The sequence below is a fragment of the Lynx rufus genome, unplaced genomic scaffold (genome assembly GCF_022079265.1).
Source record: "Lynx rufus isolate CCGP_SWC_20201006 ecotype Redwood Valley unplaced genomic scaffold, mLynRuf1.p SCAF_15, whole genome shotgun sequence".
NCBI classification, from domain to species: Eukaryota; Metazoa; Chordata; class Mammalia; order Carnivora; family Felidae; genus Lynx; species Lynx rufus.
The window spans coordinates 6,422,501-6,444,506 of record NW_025814829.1 but is presented as its reverse complement, the minus strand read 5'-3'; the positions used below and the strand labels follow the sequence as shown (position 1 = coordinate 6,444,506).

The 22,006-nt window shown below is 41.2% G+C and overlaps 1 protein-coding gene across 5 annotated transcripts in view; it reads right to left on the bottom strand.

Moving 5' to 3' along the window:
- The window catches only part of RAB3GAP2 (RAB3 GTPase activating non-catalytic protein subunit 2), a 102,101-nt gene that overhangs the window by 54,511 nt on the left and 25,584 nt on the right, over positions 1 to 22,006 (bottom strand). For 3 of the 5 annotated variants that reach the window (XR_006961544.1, XM_047076549.1, XM_047076551.1), the window contains exons 3-9: positions 10,688 to 10,823; positions 9,525 to 9,606; positions 7,405 to 7,452; positions 7,245 to 7,320; positions 6,813 to 6,914; positions 2,707 to 2,806; positions 636 to 734 (exon numbers count right to left, since the gene is read on the bottom strand). Coding sequence is in view for 4 of the 5 variants with exons in the window: in XM_047076549.1 (XP_046932505.1) it covers positions 636 to 734; positions 2,707 to 2,806; positions 6,813 to 6,914; positions 7,245 to 7,320; positions 7,405 to 7,452; positions 9,525 to 9,606; positions 10,688 to 10,823 (643 nt within the window). In the remaining variant the exon portion in view is untranslated. The remainder of the gene's footprint in view (positions 1 to 635; positions 735 to 2,706; positions 2,807 to 6,812; positions 6,915 to 7,244; positions 7,321 to 7,404; positions 7,453 to 9,524; positions 9,607 to 10,687; positions 10,824 to 22,006) is intronic. The other 2 variants (XM_047076550.1, XM_047076552.1) reach the window with 1 other exon arrangement.

Sequence of the window (22,006 nt, the reverse complement as noted above, 5' to 3'; positions counted from 1 at the left end):
CTCTGTGCTGCTGCTTCTGATCAAGTCCCACTCATTCTTCCAATTTCAGACTGAAGTCCGCCACTGCTCCCTACCTCCCTCAGCGCCATGGGTTCTCCTCCGCCTCCCGCCCCAGCTGGCGCACTTGGGGACTGCAGCTGTTTCCACATGGTTCTTCCAGCTAGCCTCACGCTTCCCTGATGAGACCAAGCCTTCTCACCTCTGTCTTTTTCGTCTGTGTTCCCAGTGCCTAACACAGTGAGTCTTCAATTATGCTCACAAGGAGAAATCTGCTTTTACCTATACTCTGCTGGTCTAAAGGTTACAGTTTTAGAAGGTTACAGAAGACTGAGCTATATGGTGATTATATGAATTAAACTTGTCTGCAAAAAAAAAAAAAAAACATGAAGTCAAATAGTGAAAGACCTAAAACTGAACAATACTGCTGCTGAAGATGTAATTATTAAAACTGCTGTGGCTTCTTAAACTTATAAACCTACAATGATCCGTAAGTCTGGAGTAACTTCCAAATGTCGCACTAAAGACAATGCATTTCCTTTCGCCTAAGAATAAATGGACATTTCTAATAAATGAGATACATCAATTAAAAAGCAAAAGAAGTAAATTCCATAAGAATTTGAATGAGTAATGCTTACCAATACTAGCATGATCAATAATAGTGTCGATATCTTGTAGACCCCATTTTTTATAAGCTAACGGTGGTGGCTGTATGTTCTCGTTGCCTGATGCCGCAGCTGTTAAAGACAAAAATTAAACAATCCAAACTTAACTATAATGGATGAAGCAAAGTTTTACAAAAAAACCTTTAAAAATATAATAACTTGATTACTTTAAAATTTCAATAATAATAATGAGGCAAGGCAACATAAACAAGGCTAAAGTGAACTTTATTCATGCCAAGACAGTATATGTAAAACACAAACATTAAAAGAGCAAGTTGACCGTCACAAGAGATTTTGGAACATTCACGTAATTGGAAGAAGGCTATTAAAAACTCTAGACTATTACTAAACTTTAAGGCGAATTCAAACTGCAATTGAAGACAAAGAAACAATCTCTCCCTGCTGAGAAATACTGGATAAAATCCTGAGAATGGCAACCAGTGCCTTAACTTAGTGAAAAATTAAAAACTCAACGACATGCCTGTAAGAGCACACATATAGCAAGGCCTCGAAGACAACAGCCTAGGCCAGTCTTGATAGAAAGATATGTAACCAGCAATAGCATCACCAGAAAGAATAAAATGCCTGTATCTGCTCAGTATTTCCACCTAGTGAGCAAGTAATGAACAGAAAAGCAATAGTTACACCTCTTGCCATAGGTTTAGGCACTAGGTCCTATTTATAAGTAAAGTTTCATGCTACATATTAGAATACAGCTGGATTCTGGTTGTTTATTCTGGGAAGTGAAGTACTTTAATAAGGGAAAAACAGATTCCTCTAAGCACTTCAGATTTTGATAGTAAGGCCAAGAAAAGAGAATTTTCCTACATGCCGAAATAAAAAGACACAACAATTTGTCAGAATTCTTTTCAGAGCAGCTTACTTTAGGCGGGCACTTAGTGGCTTTCTTACTTCCTAGGAGACCAATGGCTTTATGGTCTTAAACACAAAAGATAAACAGGAACTCAACAATAAAAATTAAATGGCTGACAATACCAATAATCATCGATTTCTAGTTTATTTCACCGACTGAATTCTTACCTGCAGAAAACTGCCAGTCTCTTTAGGTATATATACTAATGACTATTTTAAATGACCCCAAAATAATGATGCTTATTATGCCTAAATTTAAATAATTTAAAAGATTATGAAATAGCCATAAAAACTCCAACAAGTTCTGACTGAATAGAAAAGCAGGTACCATTAAAGACGTACATAACCAAAACCTCCTGATTTTACCAATCCATCAACCTGCAAACAAGACAAACTTGGTTTTAGGGCCATTATAAGCCCCACTACCCAAGCCCAGAAGAAAAGGAGGAAGTCTAGCACTGGTGTTTTCACTGAGTTTAAGGCTTTTCTAAAAGTGGGGTCTTAAAATTGATGGTATGTTTCTCGCTGGCGGCATTTTTGCAGGTACTACTGCATCTATAAACAATGACATCTTGAATTTGATGGACACAACTCTGCTCTTCATCCTCTTCCCAAGAAGGTAGACTGAGCAGTACAAGAAAGAACTCTTGATTGTTTGTGCACTTTTCACCCCCAAGTCTGGAAATAATGTAGTTGCCCATATACACATCGTTCAGGCATTTAACTTCTCCATTCAGAAGCTTTCCAGGTTAGCAAAGAGAAGCCAATGTGGACTCCCTGTTGGGCCTTGCCCACGGGTGGGTGGGGCGGGGTGGGGAATAAAATCCCCCCTGCACACAGTGGTATCCTTACCCTTGGTGAGAATGGAAGCAATGCAGAATCACAAGATTCTAGTAACCAGCCCAACAGCTGCTGAAATAGTGAGAACTTGGTTCCTCGGCTAGATGCAATGAAATTTCTCACCCCAATACATAGCGTTGATTACCGGTCCTTGCCTTTATCTTACTGAGCAGCCATCTACCCAACAATGCACTCCCATTTTTACAGTCACAGGGTCTTTGTTCTAAATCTAGTACAGGCGGCCTTTTTAATTTAGAGGACATACTTAATTCTCTAAATGGGTTAAATTAAATGAGAAGTTAGAAGTCAGATACGGCGTGCCAAAAATTACCTTTTGCTACCTGATTTCGACAAGCACGAAGAGACTGAAAAAGGCTAAATCCATCAATAGTCACAATGGCAGCTGGATATAAGATACTCAACTCTTCATTCTATTAAAGAAATAAGAAAATAATACATCTCATCATTGCCAAATAAGCATGTCTACTTCTTGTATTATAGTTGAATGTCAGGATTAATGAAAAATAGAAAATACTATGACTAAGTTAAGTGTCAACCACCCAACACACAAAACACCATCAAGCAGAAGAAAAGTAAAAATAAATGGAAAATTAAATTCAGAATGCCTTTTGGCCAAGGACCTACAATTCTTCTCAAACATGAGCTTTTGTAAATGACGTATAATGCATTCAGGGTAGGTGGTGAGATTAACCAAAAAATGTACACATTGCATTAAACTGAAGTATAGTCATTGTGCAAATACAACAATATATAAAAGAAGAAGAAGGAAAAAAAAAGAAACTCACCTGATATCCCAGACATGTCTCAATACACATCCTTATACGCTTTGGATGAGGTTATACTATATACAGCATAACATGTTTTTTATTACTCAATATGTCAATAATATTTTTCCACTCCAGTAAGCGAGCAAATCATTTTTTATTGTGGCTAAAGCAGTAGGTAGCATATGTATCAAAATTTAGGTAACTAGTTCTTAGTGATAGAAATTTTGTTTGGGAGACCTAGAAACCACTCTCCTGACTGAGGCCCTCCAACAGCTTCCTTCTGCACTCTGGGATACAGCCTGCCTCCTTAACCAGGCCTGGAGGACGGGGCACCTGTCTATCATCTCACCTCTCTCTCCCCTTGCTCCCTGAACAAAGGCCATTATCATCTCAGTGCTTTGAACAGGCCTAGACCTTACCTCCCAGGTCATCACCTGCCTAATTCTTCTGATCAATCAGTTCTCAGCTCAAACGCAATTGCTCAGAGGCTGCTCCAGAGCCCCTAGAGGTCAAGCAGGCACCTCCATTCTCCTGCCTCCTTACCACCTCATCAACATGATTACTTCCTTCCTAGTACCTGTCAGACACTGGAACCATCTTTGTATCTCTAGTTGTTTATTGCTGGTCTCCCTTCGCCATCCCCAGACTATAAGCTCCAGGAAAGGAGGATCTCTGTGCGTCTGCTTTACCAAGGATTCTCAGTGATTAGAACTGGACGGGGAATAAAATAGGCAGTAAATAAATATTTATGAATGAATTAATACATTTTCATTATAAACACCACTGCAATAAAAATTCTTCTGTGTAGATCTTTTCACATTACTTTAGTATAAGTTCCTTCAACTGGGTCTGTTGGAGCGTATAGTATTCTCAATTTTCATTCATATTATTAAACTGCCCTCAAGAAAGTACCTGTCAATTTACGTTTCCACCAATACATGAGTGTGTTTCTCCATACTGTAACCAACAGTTTTGTAAATCTTGATCTTTGTCAATATAAAAGGTGAAAAATTATCCAAATGTAGTTGCTTATAGTTCTTAGATTATTATTTAGATTCAAAATGTTATGTGCTTTCCGACAAATTTTATTTCTCCTTTTCAGAACTGCCTTGCCCTCTTTTCTACTGGACCAGTAGACTGTTTCCATTTTTAAAAGAGATTTATGGGCCACGAGGGATAGGAGCCAGAGGAAGGGAGCTGGCATGGGTGCTCATATGACAGATGCACAAGGCTAGGCTGTACGGCCCACTGAGCACAACAGTGGGGAAAGAGCCTTGTCACTGCCTTGGAGGAGCAAGTCAGTTATCTCGAAATCCAGACAGTCCTCCTGAAGGAGATACTAATACAAATACCAATGGTCCAAAAGCTACAGAAATTATGCCGGATGACAGAGATCTTTGTGCAGAAGACCCAGAAGGAGTTCCTTTGACATTCAAGAAAGAGATCTTCTCTCTTTGGAATCTTCTCCTACAATGACCTGCTGTCACTTCCACTACACTCATTGACCCCAGAGAATTGAATCAGAGGGAATGTGCTCTATGATCCTTAATAGATCTGGGAGTACAAGAAGCAGCGAATATGTACTTTTGATATATGAATTGATATATCAGATCCAAAGATGCTTATGTAGAATATAGAGTAACAACCAAGACTTCACTCTCCGTGTTCAATAAGAATTATTTTTCAACCAATAGATTTTCTTGACTCGCAAACAGCAAGTATTTAAATGTTATATTTTTCTACCAACTCTAAAAAATAGTATAGACATAACCCAACTTAAAATGTTCAAAGAACCTTCACCACCTAGAGAATAGAAAAACAGAGAACAGCTCTTGAGAAGTATCTTCAATGAACACAATATCTTCTTAGATTTCCAAGAGCTCCTTCTTTGTTTCCTTCAATGGTTTCATTTTCTTCTACTTTCTTGTGGTGAATATTAGGAAGACTTAAATTTTCAGTCTTCACTTTTATTTTCCTAGGTCCTATACCTGGAAGAATTCATTATCTATAACTTAAACCAACTTCTTCAATCTAGTCTTTGCGCCTGTACAGAAATTCTGTATGGCAAGCCATACTAGTATTTTCATTTTATTTCATTTCATTTCCTACCATCGCCTCAAACTCAACATATCTAAAACCAAACTTAACAACCTTTACTCACTGCCAAAGCAGTCCCATCTTCCTACTTTGTCAATGGCACTCTTCAGCGTGGGTATCTTAGAGACCACTCATTTTCCTCTTGACTCGTCTACATCTCTAGACAATAACCAAATCCTGTCGATTGTTCCTTTAAATGATTCTTGTACTGGTCATTTTTCTCTTCTTGCGGCCATTAGAGAGTCCCATCCCAACACTGCACGTCTATTACAGAGAACTTCAAAAAATCAGTTAACTAGCCTCCTTGATTCCAGACTCTCTCAACTCCAATTCCTCCTGAGGAGAGATTCCTTCAGTATCCCTTTGATATATCACTTCTTTCTCATAAATCCTTGTAGCTTTGCTCATCTCCTGAATCATTATGATTTTTACTTGGTTTTCAAATTTATGAAAAAAACTGGCCACTCTGCCTATTCGACAGTTTCTCAATATTTTCTATCATAGGTTTCTTTGTTGTCTCATGCACTGTCCTACATTTGAATCTCCCTTTATTTTTCTCCTGATTACCTAAAATACTTTCCCTTCTTCTACCATTAACTAATTAGATTCTATAACCATTCTTCACAGCTTAATTCAAATCTCACCTCCTCAATGAAAGTTTCTTTTATTGTCCTCGTTCTAATTGAGCGCCCCTTTCTCCAAACTTGTACAGAATGTATTCTGGCCACATAAAATGGCAAATCACTAGGTACTGCTTTGCATTGATGCTTAATTCGCTCAAAGGCATTAATACGAATTAATCTAGTCTCTCTTACTAGATTAAGTTTCTTCTACAGCTCCAGTCACCAGGCCACCTCTCATACAATTTAAGTCTACACAGGTACACAATACACACATCTGTTCATGTGAAACCTTTTGGAAGCAGGATAGTAAAAAGGAGGAAGGCATATTTACATAGTTTTGACTATGTACATTGTGAGTCAAACAAGAGCGTATTAGTTTACATGGCTCTACAATTAATTTTTGACTGAGGCAAATTCTCACACCACCTGGGAAGCAGTGAAAACTGTACATTTGGAGAGTCTTAGATATGAAATATTATTTTCTATCAAAATCTTCAGTTCAGTGAATGTATTTCCCACTATAAATAAAAACTTCACCCCCTGAGAAATAGGTAGTACAATATAGTAGTATTAATAATAGGTCAGAACTTTTTTCTTTTATTGTGTACAATTTTGACAGCTAAATCCAAATAAAAAAGATATATGCCATATGTCTACCTTAAGTCACTATTAAATTCTGAAAATAAGAAACCCTTTTAAGGTTCTCTGACTACAGTCTTTTATTTTACTATATAATAAAACATAGGATATTTCATTAAATAAGTAAAAGCAAGAATGGGATTCTGTACTCAGTCATAAACAGGTTATATTTCCAGAATATGCCAGCACAGCTAACTGTGCCACAAGATACCTTTAAGTTTCCCAAAAAAGACAAAAAAAATACTTCAAGGTAAAGGCACTGTTACTTTGAACACAGTCTTCTACACTACCTGTTCGGTCACGCCAGGATGCCGTGGGATTTCATAGGTCCTGCACTTAAGCTGGAGCACAGAGTCCTCATTCAAAAGCTGTGCGAGCAGGAGCACGCCGTTCTAGAAGGAAGCAAAGAGGAGGGCTCTGCTCGTTTCCTTACGAATGGACCCGAACATGTATGGCCAGGCAGAGACTGTCGTTTCCCCACCAGTTTTCCACGGATATCAGGCACTCTCTTTCAGAAGAACACAGCTTCTCTTCTCAACAGGTTCTACCAGAACTTTCCACCATGACTTCCCCTGTCCCTGCTTCCACACCCACCCTCCACAGGAAGTAGCAACTACACATCCCCAAGCAGCAGGCAGTGAGTCACAAATGAGTATAATGGGGACACCTAACTAGATATTCCCGTCGAGCGGTGCTTTCTAACTGCTGAACACTCAGCTCACCTCCGTGTAGAAGCGTACGTAACCTGAAGTAAAGCCCACCACGATGCAGGTCCAGTCAGGACGCCCGGTGGAACTCCTGTCACAGACAAAATTTGTAATTTTTGTTATAATTTTGCTCATAAAGCAAAGCAGAGAAAACAAATAATTTCTTTATCCTTACCTCTTTTGGCTTGCTAGTGGGATACACAGAGCACTGGTTACACATTCTCTAAAAACAAAAACGAAATCGTATGTTTATCTAATGAATTTAGCAAGTACTTTTATTTCCCTCTACTTCAATGTTAAAGGGCAACCAATGGAAGCTGTGCCCTGTGAACCAGTTTTCTTCATTGCGGAAGTAAAAATACAGTAAAATTCCACATAAGGAGAATCATAAAAATCATTCGCGTAAAAGGTAAGGTCACATTCACTTGAGGTTAATGAAAACACTATTCTTCACTCTGTACCGTCACGAAAAGCACAAGAGAAAGCAAAACTTTACTGCGCGCACGGATTATACACAGAACTGAGGAACAGCAGGTCATTGGGGGCGGTCATTTCCTACCGGCCCCCTCTCCTCCGCGTCAGCTACGCATGTGGCACAGCACGGGAGGCACGTCGGTCACATCACAGGCAAACCCCACTTCGGTGGCTATGTTATTCTAGGGATTAACTACATTTCACCTGGTTGGCTTCCTCCTTGATATTTTGCAGAAACTGCCCCTGATAATCCATTTCGAAGAACATGCTAGGTTGAGTGTCCCTAAAAGATTCTTTTTTAATGTGATATGTGGACTTGAAAAATCTTTCAGGGGGCGCCTGGGTGGCTCAGTCGGTTAAGCGGCCAACTTCAGCTCAGGTCATGATCTCGCCGTCTGTGAGTTCGAGCCCCGCGTCGGGCTCTGTGCTGACAGCTCAGAGCCTGGAGCCTGTTTCAGATTCTGTGTCTCCCTCTCTCTGACCCTCCCCTGTTCATGCTCTGTCTCTCCCTGTCTCAAAAATAAATAAAACATTAAAAAATAAATAAAAAATAAATAAATCTCTTGTTAAAAAAAAAAAAAAAAAGAAAAGAAAAATCTTTCAGGAGCTCAGAGACTAAGCCCCCAAATTAAAATAACTCCTTCTTGGGACGTGTGGATGGCTCAGTCAGTTGAGCGTCCGACTTCGGCTCAGGTCATGACCTCACAGTTCGTGAGTTCAAGCCCTGCATCAGGCTCTGCACTGACAGCTCGGAGCCTGGAGCCTGCTTCAGATTCTGTGTCTCCCTCTCTCTCTGCCCCTCCCCAGCTTGCGGTTTCCCTCTCTATCAAAAATAAATAAACATTTAATAAATGAAATGGAATGAAATGAAATGAAATGAAATGAAATGAAATGAAATGAAATGAAATGAAATAAAATACTCCTCCTGACTGATTTTATTTTATTTATTTTATTTTTTTTTCCTCCTGATTTTAGTGTCAACCCTCAGGCCCATCACCAGCTTATTAAAGAAGCTGTGAACACTCTTGCCCCATACATTGTATTATGCAACCACTGAACAAAATCTTTTTGTTTGTTGTAACTGAACCACTGTGTTTGCTTTGCACTGCTGACAGAAATTAAATGTCTTCAAATTCTTAGACTACACAGCTTGAGGTGAAATATTATCATTTATTTTGATAAGAGTAGAGAACATTCCGGTGAGTAACTACAACGTGCCAACACGTATTATGGACTTCCACTTGGCTGTTGTCTTTTACCTGAATCCAAAGTCTGAAGTATCTTACTCATCCTCATCAGACAGCTTTGTCATAAAAATTTAAGTGAAAACAGTTTTTGGCACCAGGTTCCAGGTTAGCAGCTCCACAAAATAATCAGGCTAGAGAATCACTCTTATTGGGTCATTGGGAAACTTGAATTTACCAACTTGCCTTTCTGAAGTATTTATGAGTTTTAAGAATTAATGTAGCACTGTCCCCTTTAAGTACAAGGCCAATGCTACCAAAGCAGAGAAAACAATGACTGCCCTGGACTTTTTGGCTGAATAAAATCAGTAATGAACACAGGAAACAACAAAATGTAGAAAGTATGGGATTCTCTCTGAGCTTCTCTTTAAATCCTCTGCAAACTAGTTTTTTTAAAAAAGTAATCACGTGAGTAAAATTTAAATTTGCTGACCAAATCACGCTCCACAACCTCTAAGTTGGGATAAATATACATTCACTAAATACTCCAGTGATGAAACTTCTTGCTCTACAAGTCAAATAATTTCATACATACATTTAAAACAAGCTGAGAAACAAAACGTTAACTGTTACCTACCCTTCTTCGACATTTAAAGAACCACTCCAGCCAGCAGCAAATTGCATTTCTTCCTTTCCTTTATCACTGTATTTCCATTTTGCTGAAAAAATTGTCATATAAAATAACTTTATAGCATACTAAAACAGTAATTTATAAATTTCACAGTTTCCCTTTAGAATAAGTACAGAATGTAATTGTTCTATATTAGTGGGTTTGGGTCTCTATAGGTAAATATTTAAAAAATTTTATAAGATTTTTATAAAACTCAACCTAGTCTCCTGGCCCGTAGTCTCTCCCCTCCTCCAATTAAATCCATCTGATGTCGCAGTTCTTGCAGAATAAAGTTACTATTCTTATGTACCACCCCATCTGTTGTATTTATGCAATGACTTTTATCTTCAGATGACAAAGAAGACTTTTCTATTAGATTTATGCTACAGGGGCGCCTGGGTGGCTCAATCGGTTAAGCATCCAACTCTTGATTTCGGCCCGGGTCTCACGAACCGTGAGACGGAGCCCTCTGAACTGACATCACAGAGCCTGCCTAGGATTCTCTCTCTCCTTCTCTCTCCGTCCCTCCCCACTCTCTCTCACTCTCTAAAGAAAGAAATATTAAAAAAAGAAAAAGGCTTATGCTACAGAAGGATAAATCTACTTTGAAGACCATTCCACAGCCGTTTAATAATGTATGATCTGATTTTGATCAGTGAGGTTTTCCATATTTTATGTCAACATTCATTTTAGTCTTCAGCAAAAATTATGAACTGAAAATTTATGCCCACAGTGAGAAACTAGAGTCCTATGAGTTTTCAAAATGTGGTTGAAAATCACCTCCATTCACATTATGACTAAGAAGGGGCCAGCGGCCTCTTTAGCTCTGCCCGCCCCTTCCAAGAACCGGGCAATGCCCAGTTCTGCCTCTGAAGAGCCACATAACCACAGCTAAAGTATCTGCAGCCAAGAAAGAAAAGCAGAGGAAACAAACAGAATCGAAGGAAGGAAAGAGAATGAGAGGTACAAAAACACTGAAAATAAGTGTTATACAAAACATGAAAGTACACTGTAGAACGCCACCATATAATGCATACGATGTAAGTAACATTTTTTCTTCCTAGCTAACCCATTCCCGTCCTATTCTATGCATCAAAATAAAAGGCACTAAAAATAATAAGAGTACTTACGCACTAGAAAAACAGCTTTTTGCTCTCGAGCTATAACCATAAGATCATTGGTCGGAGATAAGGATAAAACACAGTCTTGCAGCCAGGAAGTTTTTTGTGCTTTGCAAGTATTTCCTTCTTCTTCCTGTGGGTAAAACTTCAATTACAGTGTATGTAAAAATATTGAGAGTACTGCATCTCGACTTATCTGCCTTGAGGAACAAGGGGGAAGAAAAAGGGATAAAGAAATCTTCCTATTTCTTTTTAAAAGTCTCAATAATATTCCTTATCAAAACACGTCAAAGATGACCAATAAATAAAATATCCACTACAAACAAATCTGTTTTGAATATTAATGCAGAAAGTTTTAACATAAGCACATATAAACTAGTAAGACATTAAAAGAATGTCATACAGAGATCATTCCAAGAATGACTCACTGTTAGAAGCTTTAGTGAATAATCCAATTCCAGACAGACAGCTAAGGTATCTGCAGCTACACGGCAAGGAAAAAATTCTCTGCTGTTTATGTTGTAGGGTCTGTAAATGTACTGGATAAATTTGATACTTTTTTCTTCATTTGAATTGAAAGATGTTTTCATTTTTTATTGACAAATTACTTAAAAAATAATTAAAAAGAGGAAAATCCCCATGGTTAAGAATTCGAAGGATCTAAAATGGTCTTCTCTCTAAGATGGTCTCTCTCATACACTCTAGAACTCTAGCTTCCTATTTACTCTGGAGACAACCAGTGCAGTGAGGGTGTATTTCCAGGTACGCTTTATGCACATACAAGCAAATACATTACTCTCCTTCTCTTACACAGATAGTAGCACACTACACACACAGTCCTCTATACTTTACTTTTTTCCTCTTAACATATGCCTGAGACTTCATTCCCCACGAAGTTTTTCTTAAGGTTGCATAATACTCCACTGTAGAGATACACCATGATTTGTTTCACCAGTCCCCTATTAATGGGCATCTGTGATGTCTACACTCTTCTGCTGCTACAAATGATGATACAGCGAATAACTTCATACACTTGTCAGTTTGTGTGGGAGCATATTAGCAGGATAAATTCCTAGAAGTGAAATTGCCAGGTCAAAGGTAATATGTATTAGTAAATTTGCTATCTAAATTGTGTTCCACAGAGGTAGTATTAATTTATAATCTGACCAGCAAGTTTTGAAAGTGCTTGCTTCCCCACAGACTTTTCAAAAGATGCTTTAACTCTGGATCTCCGTCAATGCAACAGACGACAAATGCTACCTCAGTATACTGCCTTCTTATTAATGAGAACAGTCATTTTCTCATATGCTTAAAAGTCTTCTCTATGAATGATCTGTTCCTTTCCTTTACACATTTCCTGATGGGTTGCTACTCCTTTTCTCATTTATTTGTATATATTGTTTACATACAAAGAAAACTGGCCTTTTTTTTTAATTTTTTTTTTAACCTTTATTTATTTTTGAGACAGAGAGAGACAGAGCATGAACGGGGGAGGGGCAGAGAGAGAGGGAGACACAGAATCGGAAGCAGGCTCCAGGCTCTGAGCCGTCAGCCCAGAGCCCGACGCGGGGCTTGAACTCACGGACCGCGAGATCGTGACCTGAGCTGAAGTCGGACGCTTAACCGACTGAGCCACCCAGGCGCCCCAAAACTGGCCTTTTGAACATAAGAGTTGTAATAGTTTTTCCCAGTCAATATGGTAGTTTAATGTGTTCTATGTAGACATTTTTTAATGTTATGCAGCTAAATTTTCGATCTATTCTTTTTGGTTTCTAAGCTTTCAAAGCTTTACTCAAACCCACCCAGTGGCTCTTAGACTGAACTAAACAGCAGGACATGGGGAGAGAGGGGATGACACGTAGGCTGTTCGTTCTTTCTTCTTAATCTACACATTTATACTTTTTTTAAACTTAGCAAATAGGAATCATGTAGATTTCTGGAAAAATTCCTTGTTTTATTAAAGTTCTACTTTTCTAAGGAATTCTGCTACCCAGTTTGGTGTTCTTTTTTAAATTTTTTTTTTTTTCCAACGTTTATTTATTTTTGGGACAGAGAGAGACAGAGCATGAACGGGGGAGGGGCAGAGAGAGAGGGAGACACAGAATCGGAAACAGGCTCCAGGCTCTGAGCCATCAGCCCAGAGCCCGACGCGGGGCTCGAACTCCCGGACCGCGAGATCGTGACCTGGCTGAAGTCGGACGCCCAACCGACTGCGCCACCCAGGCGCCCCCAGTTTGGTGTTCTTAATGTGTACTTTCCTATATGTAAATTAGGGAGAAAATTCATCCCCTAAAGATGAAAGTAACATAGTAAAGGCTAGTTGTAGTGTGCCTCTCTCTGGGCCCACAATTGCTGCTGTAGAGTACAGTCTCTGTTTAGGCAGCGCACACCCAGGACTCCTCAGAGCAGCTCAGCTGTAGCTGAAGACAACCCTGCCCTGGGGTTCCCTCCCCAACAACTGAGATTCCAACTGTACCAACTTCGAGGTGCAGGACTTTTCAAGTGATGGAGCATCTCACCTTCAGCCAGGCCGCTAGAAGCAGGGTGAGTCACACGGGGATGTTTAAGTACTGTGATAAGAAGTCAGGGATGCCTAAAACTCTGACTTTAAAATTTCCATCTTAGTGCAATAAAAAAGAATCAAAACATCGTTCCAGAGATGTGATACAGTCCTAATCTTAGCAAATTCTATACAAACAGGTTTCTTCCTTTTATTACACTCCCAAAATGAGGTTCAAACAACAGATCCTGAAAATCTTCTAAAAGTTACTTTGCACTAAGACACATTAGAGGCGCCTAGGTGGCTCAGTCGGTTAAGTGTTCAACTCTTGACTTCAGCTCAAGTTATGATCTCACAGTTCAGGAGACTGAGCCCCACGTTGGGCTCTGTGCTAACAGCTTAGAGCCCGCTTCAGATTCTCTTTCTCTCTTTCTGCCCCTCCCTGGGGTGTGTGCATATGCGTGCACTCTCTCTCTCCCAAAATAAATAAACAAACATTTTTTTTAAAAAGCACATTATTTCTTTTTCATGTTTATTTGTTTTGAGAGAGAGAGAGAGAATGAGAATAAGTGGGGGAGGGGCAGAAAGAGGGGGAGAGAGAGAATCCTAAGTAGGGTCCATGCTGTCAGAGGCCAACATGGGACTCTCTCTCACAAACCAGGAGATCATGACCTGAGGCGAAATCAAGAGTCGGCCGCTTAACTGACTGAGCCACCCAGGAGCCCCAAAAGCACATCATTTCTATGTTTCTGTCCTAGGTTTTCAAAATAATGCCACTAACAAGGATTAGACCTACGTGTTTATATTTGCTGAAAAGACAGAGTAAAAGAAATTCAAAGATGGAAGGATTTAAAAGCTAATTGATTCAAAACCTCATTTTATAATAAAGAAAACAGAGTCTCAGGGAGGAACAGAATCCATGTCGGAGCCCAAACTAGAACCCATGCCTCCTGACATTTAATTCAGGTGGTCTTCCCATTTCATCACCCTGCCCGGTCATCCTGGGGTACAGCTGTTAACGGCCCTCCAAGAAGATGGGTCTTCCCCTGGGATCTGACTCTACTCTCCTAGTCGACGAAAGCCTTTTCTCAAACCATTACTACTACTTATCGCTTTATCCCAGGCCAACCTTCCCACAGTTTTTGAACCGATTTGGAACCGCAGGGCACTACTTGAACATGTGAGCCAGTATACCCTAGAGATATCTCTCTAGGCCTTCCTTCAAAACTACTTCCCCTCTCATTTCTGTCTTTCTGTGGCCAGTGCCAGGTCCTTTCCCTCCATCCTGTTCTATTACCTTCTCTCAAACTTACTGCTACCTATTTATTCTCTGCTATTCTCTGCTACCTGTTTATTCTGTGATGGTACTTGTCCCACACTAGACTCCAAGCCTTCTAATTGGCCAAGCCTGTGCCTGATAGGACTCCTCAAGTCCACACGTCACACAGCCCACTGACACACAGACAAGTGGATAACGGCATTCCCATGCCTCCTTTCTTATATTCATAAAGATAATGGAATAACCCAGAAATCACTCTTACACATGAAACTCTACATCAACAAACAACCGATTCAAAGCTAGCATCCTTAAGTAATAGTATCCTCAGTAATGTTTTCCCTTAAATAGCTCAAGATTCTGGCTGATATACCATACCCGTGGAAAACACAAGTTAGAAAGATGTAAAAAGGGACAAAGTACTACCCTACCCTCTTAGTTGAGCCTAGAGCTCAGCTCTGTCCGCCACCATCCCAGCAAATGGACAAGCGATCCCAGAAGCAAGCATGAATTCTGCCCTGCAAGAACTAACCAAGATGAAAGTTTGGGAAACATACCACTTACTTGGAAACAAATTCAGAGAAACTACTCCACTGGTTACCTGCCTAACCCTGCTTCGCCATCTCATAAATGTGCCTATCTAGTAATATGAAGCCAGAAAAAGAAACTTCACGTGAATTAGCAGTCTAGTTTCCGGCATTTCAAACATTTTCAGGTTTTACTCCAAGAGGGAGAACACCAAGCTCTGTCACTGTTCACTGCATTTTCTTTTCTAGGTCCTCTTTACCTCTCCATCTTTCCTTATGACACAGATCTGCCCTGTTTGTCAGGGCAGAGGGGGGCATGTACAAGCAGGAGTTCTACATTCTAAAAACAGGTTAGAAAATACTACCGTATGATTATATTACATAACGTTATCATCATTAGGGTTTGATATGCCCTAAAAGTCTAGATCTCAAGTCTTGCTGCTTGGGCATAATACTAGCTTGTCATGAAATGCACGGCAGTGAGCTCTTAGTACAAGCTCAGTGGCTTCTGGATGTGCAGTCACACGGGGCGGGGGGAACATGGGGGAGCATCTCGACCTACAGAACCACAAGCTCCTGGTCATGTGTAATCCCAAAGACACAAAGACATTCTTTGTCCCTAAGACACAGTATTCGAGGTTAGCAGACTGAAGACTAAAAGCCTCTAAGGACAGTAACCAAAAATAAATCATATCCTTAAAATTACCAACAGAGGTAAAGATGCATTGTTTCTTCATAACTAGGTGTTTCTCTATAAGCCTAATTAGCTATTTATTTTGCCAAACAGTGTAAACTGTGCCAGAATATTAGGAAGTAAGTCTAAAAACTGAAAGCCACCAGGAGGGCGGGAGAAGAAACCTCATGTAAATCAAATTTCTTTCAATAAACCCTCAACCTCAAAAAGAAAAAACAAATCTCCAGGTAAATCAGGATGGCGCATCAACAATGAACATGCTATCTACAAAGGCAAATACAGAACTGAAGGATGGAAAAGTACATGTCCTAAATTGTTCTACAATGTCTGCTACTGGTACCCAAGCAATGTGGCGTGTCGAAATCAGGTCACAGTACCGTGACATCTCTTCCCACAATAAAGAAATCTTTCCACACCATCGTGAGTAGAGGACAGCAGGCCTATCAAGAAGTGTTTGGCACTGATGTGACTTTAGGTTCGGTCACTTAACTCCAGGGAAGAGAGCAGCCATGGTCCTGGTGATTTGGAAGATGTTCACTGCAACATTTGCCACTCACTCACTATGTGCCAGAATCTGGGTTAAATGCTTTACACGTAAATCTTAATTCTCACAGTAACTCTATGAAGGTATGGTGGTACCCCAGTTTTGAGACGGAGAAACAGATACTTATCAAGATAACCCCCCTTCCCGGGTCACACAGTTGGGGCAGAGATAGGAACCCAGGCTTCGGAGTTCCCCTGTGCCGCTCCCACACAACACTGCCGAGGGAAGCTGGTCCCCTCTAAGCACATCTGCAACAGCACCTTTGATTCCTGCCTGCTCCGCTGCTCTCCTCGCTGTTGACACTGGGAGTGACCAGGCAGAATGACTGACGCTGTGTCCAGAACTAAAGGGATGAAGAGAAGCTCTACCCCACTTGCTGGCTAAGAGGCAAGTACCCCTCAGTGATGGAAGAAGTAAAGAAGGAGGGACGTGGATCAAGTGAGGTCGAACCTAATCCAATTCAGCCACTTGGTTGACTACGGTGACCTTTTTTGCAAAGGCTTGTCACGTATTTAATAATCTTGTTCAACTAGTCTCTTTTTAAAGAGAGCCAAGAAATAGTCCCGTCCCATTCAATGTAATTAAACATTGAATGAATGGACATATTGAGAGTCTTTATCAAATTAAAAAGTTCACGAACGCTGCAATAAATGCTAAGAAGTATGAAATTAAGCTTTGCCTTGAAAGTACTCAAACCTTACTGGGTGGTTTAACAGCTCACTCGGGGCTTCTCAGCCTCAGCAACTCTGACACTTCGGGCTGGAACTTCTTTACTGGAGGGGCCGTTCTGCGCACTGCAGATACTGAGCAGCACCACTAGCCTCTACCCACCAAATACCCACAGCATTTCCCAGTTGGGACAACTAAACCCTGCCGAATGTCCCCTGCAGAGCAAAATGTTATGAACCACTGATTTAGCTGAATAAGAAACACACTGTAAAGTTGTTTTTTTTTTTTTTAATTACCATGGGATCAACACCCTCCCTCACCCATGTGCCATAATCTCTCCCGGCCGGCTGACGGGATTACACAATTGTATAAAGAAAGAGAAGGAGCAATAGAGACTATGTGACTCAAAATCCTCATTGTCCAGAAAAGGAAACCAAGGCTTGGAAAGAATAAATGGATTGTCACTAACCACACGAATGCCACAGGTAATAAATTTAAAGTAATACACATTCATACAGTCCTTGGACACTTTACCGAACAGGTCTGGTTCCCTACCTCTAAAATCGGGGACTGGACGAATAGTCCAGATAAGGGGGAAGAACGAGGCAACAGTCTATGGGTCAGAACCCCTGAGGATGTCCAGATCCTCAATGTCTTGCACCTTTCTCCCTGCCTTGATCTATCCCACACAACACACTACAGGAAGGGCTGCCCACTTCCACGTGCCAGTGCTGTATTAGGACAGAAAGACAAGAGCAAAGAGAATTCTCGGGCTTCACGTTCTTCACTCCTCTGGGGAAGACAGAGGGACAAGTACACAGTAGTCGGACAAGGGGGCATGGGAGGATCACCAGACCAGACTGGGGCTGGCAGGGTGGAGTGTCAACAACAACACAAAAACCCTCCTAATGGAAATAACTCCTAAGCTAAATCCTGCAGAGAGAGTAGAAGGTAGCCAGGTTGGGGGCGGCAGGAGAGAGGAAGAGAAGGTGGACGTTCCTAGACTATTTCTGCGCCCTAGTTCTCTAGAAAACCATGAATTCAATATATTTGAAGGCCTACAGGCAACAGAGCCAGCAAGGGGCTGCTGTCACGGACAAGTCCAACAGTGTGAGGTAAGAGGGTCCACTGCAGCAGCAGGCAGGTGATGAAGAACTTCCGTCTACTGTGCTGAGGTACTTACACTTGATCTTGAGGACACGGGCGGTCACTGAAGGAGTTTCTAAGCAGTGAAACGAGCTGGTCAGATCTGCACTCTTTCTCAAGTGTGCACATATTTTAAACTTTAAAAAAAAACTTCAAGATGTAAGGCAGATACAAAGGTGATTAGCATTTGCTTGTGATAGGAAAAAAAACAAAAAAACCAAAGAACAAACAAAAACTAAATATCCCTCAACAGGAGTATGGTTAAATAAATCTCAGTACGTCTACACAATGAGATATTCAGCATTCCTTTAAAAGAACTAGATGATTTATATCTGCAGATATGAAAAAACCTCCAAATTATATTAACCAGAAAAACAAAGAGGTAGAACATGAAACCCACAAGGACTTTCCGGTAAGAGAGAAATAAACAAGGGGCGCCTGGGTGGCTCAGTTAGTTGAGCGATTGACTTGATTTCAGCTCAAGTCATGATTTCATGGTTTGTGAGTTCCAGTCCCCCATCAGGCTCTGCACTGACAGTACGGAACCTGCTTGGGATTCTCTTCTCTGCCCCTCCTCCATGTGTACTCTCTCTCAAAATAAATAAAAGAACTTTTTTAAAAAAGAGAGAGGGATAAATACATGAATTTTCCCCTTACTCTCCCCAGTGCCCTCAACCCTACTAAAAACAGCAGTTACAGAGTTTGCTTAAAGGTAAAGACCAGGAAGGGAAAAAAGAATGAGAGGAGAAAAGCCACTAGAAAGCAGAAGGGCAGGTGCCAACAGATTTCACAGTCCCTAGAACTGATCACAGGCTTAGGAACCGGTACCAGGTCCCTCGGGAAAGGAGGGCAAAGATGCGGCTCAAATCTGGAGGCCTCACTGAACGTGTGTTTGAGCAACAGTCATGTTTCCTGACCACTCCCCCCCCACTGCCCAGGCAGATGGCTGTCCCATCCTCCCCAGCTGAGGACCACGGGCCCATCACTAAGCCAAAATGTACAAGCTACCCTACAGGAACGCCTGAGGAGTACAGATTTGAAATGAAATTAACCAACGATAAGCAAGAGCAGGAAAAAGTGGTGGCTGCTGTGACGGGGAAACTAAAGGCAGCTCTCCTTCAAACATTTAGGCATAAATAAGGCCACCAAGACAGAGCCTGGACTACTTGTTGACCTGTGGCCAAAGACTGAGGAACAACTTTATGTTCACTTTTCATTACTGGCAAACAATCTTTTAGCTGCCCTTTTCACACTAACAGACCAACTCACCAGAATCTATTAAAAACAAATCAATGTCCATATAGGTCAAAAGTTCTGAAGCCCCCAAAGAGGCCAAGGGATTTTAGAAACAGGCAGGAGGATAGCAGAAAGAAGGACTGAGTTACACTGAAAGCCATGAGCTAGACCCAGGTTTTTGAACTTTAGGACAACTGACATTTTGGGCTAGAAAATTCTTTTAGAATGCTGTCCTGTGTACTGTAAGGTGTTTAGCAGCGTCCCTGTCCTCTACCCCCTTAGATGCACCTTCCCCCAAGTTGTGACAACCTAAAATTTCTCTCGACAGTGCCAAATATCTCCCAAGGGGACAAAATCACCTCCAATTGAGAATCACTAGGCTAGACCCAGCATGTAGTAATGTTAACAGGAAGGTCATTGGCAAAATGAGTGTTTCTAAGAGTCAAACACCAAAATCTCAATGAGAGCCCACCCTAGTAAGGAGGACCTCTGTAGCCATTTCCCCTTTTGTAAAAGAACCTAAAACATAACCTTGGTATAACTTGGGTGCTCTCCTCTGCCTGTGGCCAATCTGGTGCTTAGGTCTCTTATGCGGTGGGTGACTCCAGAGTCTAATGACACTAAAATAAGGCAAAATATTTTCCAGTATTATCCCAGATTATTAATGTTCTAAGAATCTCTAATCAGGTCATGCTATATCCAATTTCTCAGTCTATAAACAAACATTTCTCTGGGGCCCTCTCTCTGGCCAGCATGCATTCATTTCTTGTTAATCTGCTAAATCAAATTGTAAACTGTACTACACCACTTTCTGTAAAACAGACAAAACACATTCCAAAGTGTCTTCTGAATGGAAATTTTCCACGCGTCCTACCTTAACTGAAGGCCTCAACCCAGAAGCTTCTGTGCTTCCTGAAACCATTGCCCTGCAAATCCTGGATTCTCTATTTCCTACCGTTTGGACTTAATACACCAATGAAGGAAAGCTTATTAAATCTGCCTTAAAATTAAACCTTGTCCAGCTTCTTCCTTAACTGCCTCCATTTCTATTACTGCATGAGGCTGAGCAAAATACCCTCCCTGATCACTTCTTTCCCAAAGCAAACAAATTATAATCTAAACTAAAAGCCCTTGTAACCACACTGTAGAAAATACAGCAAAGCTATTTACTATCAGAGGATCATTCACCGGTAGGTGTTATAGTATAACTATCTTCTTTTACTTTGGGCAAGTAGGAATCCCTTAAGCTTATTTTTTGCACTTGTACACAAAGAGTTATTTGGGGCATTTTTATAGACTCAATTGTGTCCTCTCAAAATTCCCACGTTGAAGCCCTAATCCCTGATGGGACTGTTATCTGGAGATGGGGCCTTTAAGGGGGTAACTAAGGTTAAGTGAGGTCAGAAGGGCAGAGCCTTAATCTGACAGACTGGTTATCCTTATAAGAGGAAGGAACACCATGACTCACTGCTCTCTCTTTGCACACAGAGGAAAGGCCACGTAAGGACACAGTGAGAAGGTGGCTGTGTGCAAGCCAGGAAAAGGGGTCTCACCAGAAGCCAACTCTGACAGCCCCTTGAACTTGAACTTCTAGCTTTCAGAACTGTGAGAAAATAGGGGCACCTGGGTGGCTCAGTTGGTTAAGCGTCCGACTTCGGCTCAGGTCATGATCTCGTGGTCCGTGAGTTCGAGCCCCGCGTCGGGCTCTGGGCTGACAGCTCGGAGCCTGGAGCCTGTTTCAGATTCTGTGTCTCCCTCTCTCTCTGACCCTCCCCCATTCATGCTCTGTCTCTCTCTGTCTCAAAAATAAACAAACATTGGGGCGCCTGGGTGGCGCAGTCGGTTAAGCGTCCGACTTCAGCCAGGTCACGATCTCGCGCTCCGTGAGTTCGAGCCCCGCGTCAGGCTCTGGGCTGATGGCTCAGAGCCTGGAGCCTGTTTCCGATTCTGTGTCTCCCTCTCTCTCTGCCCCTCCCCCGTTCATGCTCTGTCTCTCTCTGTCCCAAAAATAAATAAACGTTGAAAAAAAAAATAAATAAACAAACATTAAAAAAAAATTAAAAAAAAAAAAAGAACTGTGAGAAAATAGATTTCTGTTAAGACCCCAAGTCTGTAGTATTCTGTTACAGCAGCCAAGCTGACTCACGTAGGCATGAAATACCTACAGAAGAAAGAGATTTGTCCTCTAACGGAAGCTATCCTTAAAGTTCCTAAGCCCACCCATGTCACAAATGTATCCTTTCCTGAACATGGTGGCTACTGCTGATAAAGGGTATTAGAACATGCTTTCTTCACTGAGCCCTTATAATAGCGGACATCTCAGAATCACAGAAAGCTGAAGAGGCTTCTCCCATCCTTAAAAGAGCTTTGTCCACGCTGGTGCCAAATCTTTCTGATTACAGAAACCCTTCCCTCTCTTCTGCCAAAAATAAGAACCTACTCTCAACGAGCTGACAGACTTATGGAGATAAAAGCACCCCGAAGTTTTTCGTTTTCTGCTGGACGCACTAACAGCCAGCTGGCCTCCAGGCCGGCATTCGGTGCCCGTGGTGGCTGTTGCTGTGCTTTACTCTCAGCTACCCCACCTGTGGTTCATCTGCACACCACTGCAGCCCCCCTAAAGACCAAAACACAACACCTCTCCAGTGTCAGACTATTCTCCTCTAGTCTGTATGTGTTCGTAATGACCACAACCCAGTGGTGGAGAACGCTACCACTGTTTTTACAGTTACAGCA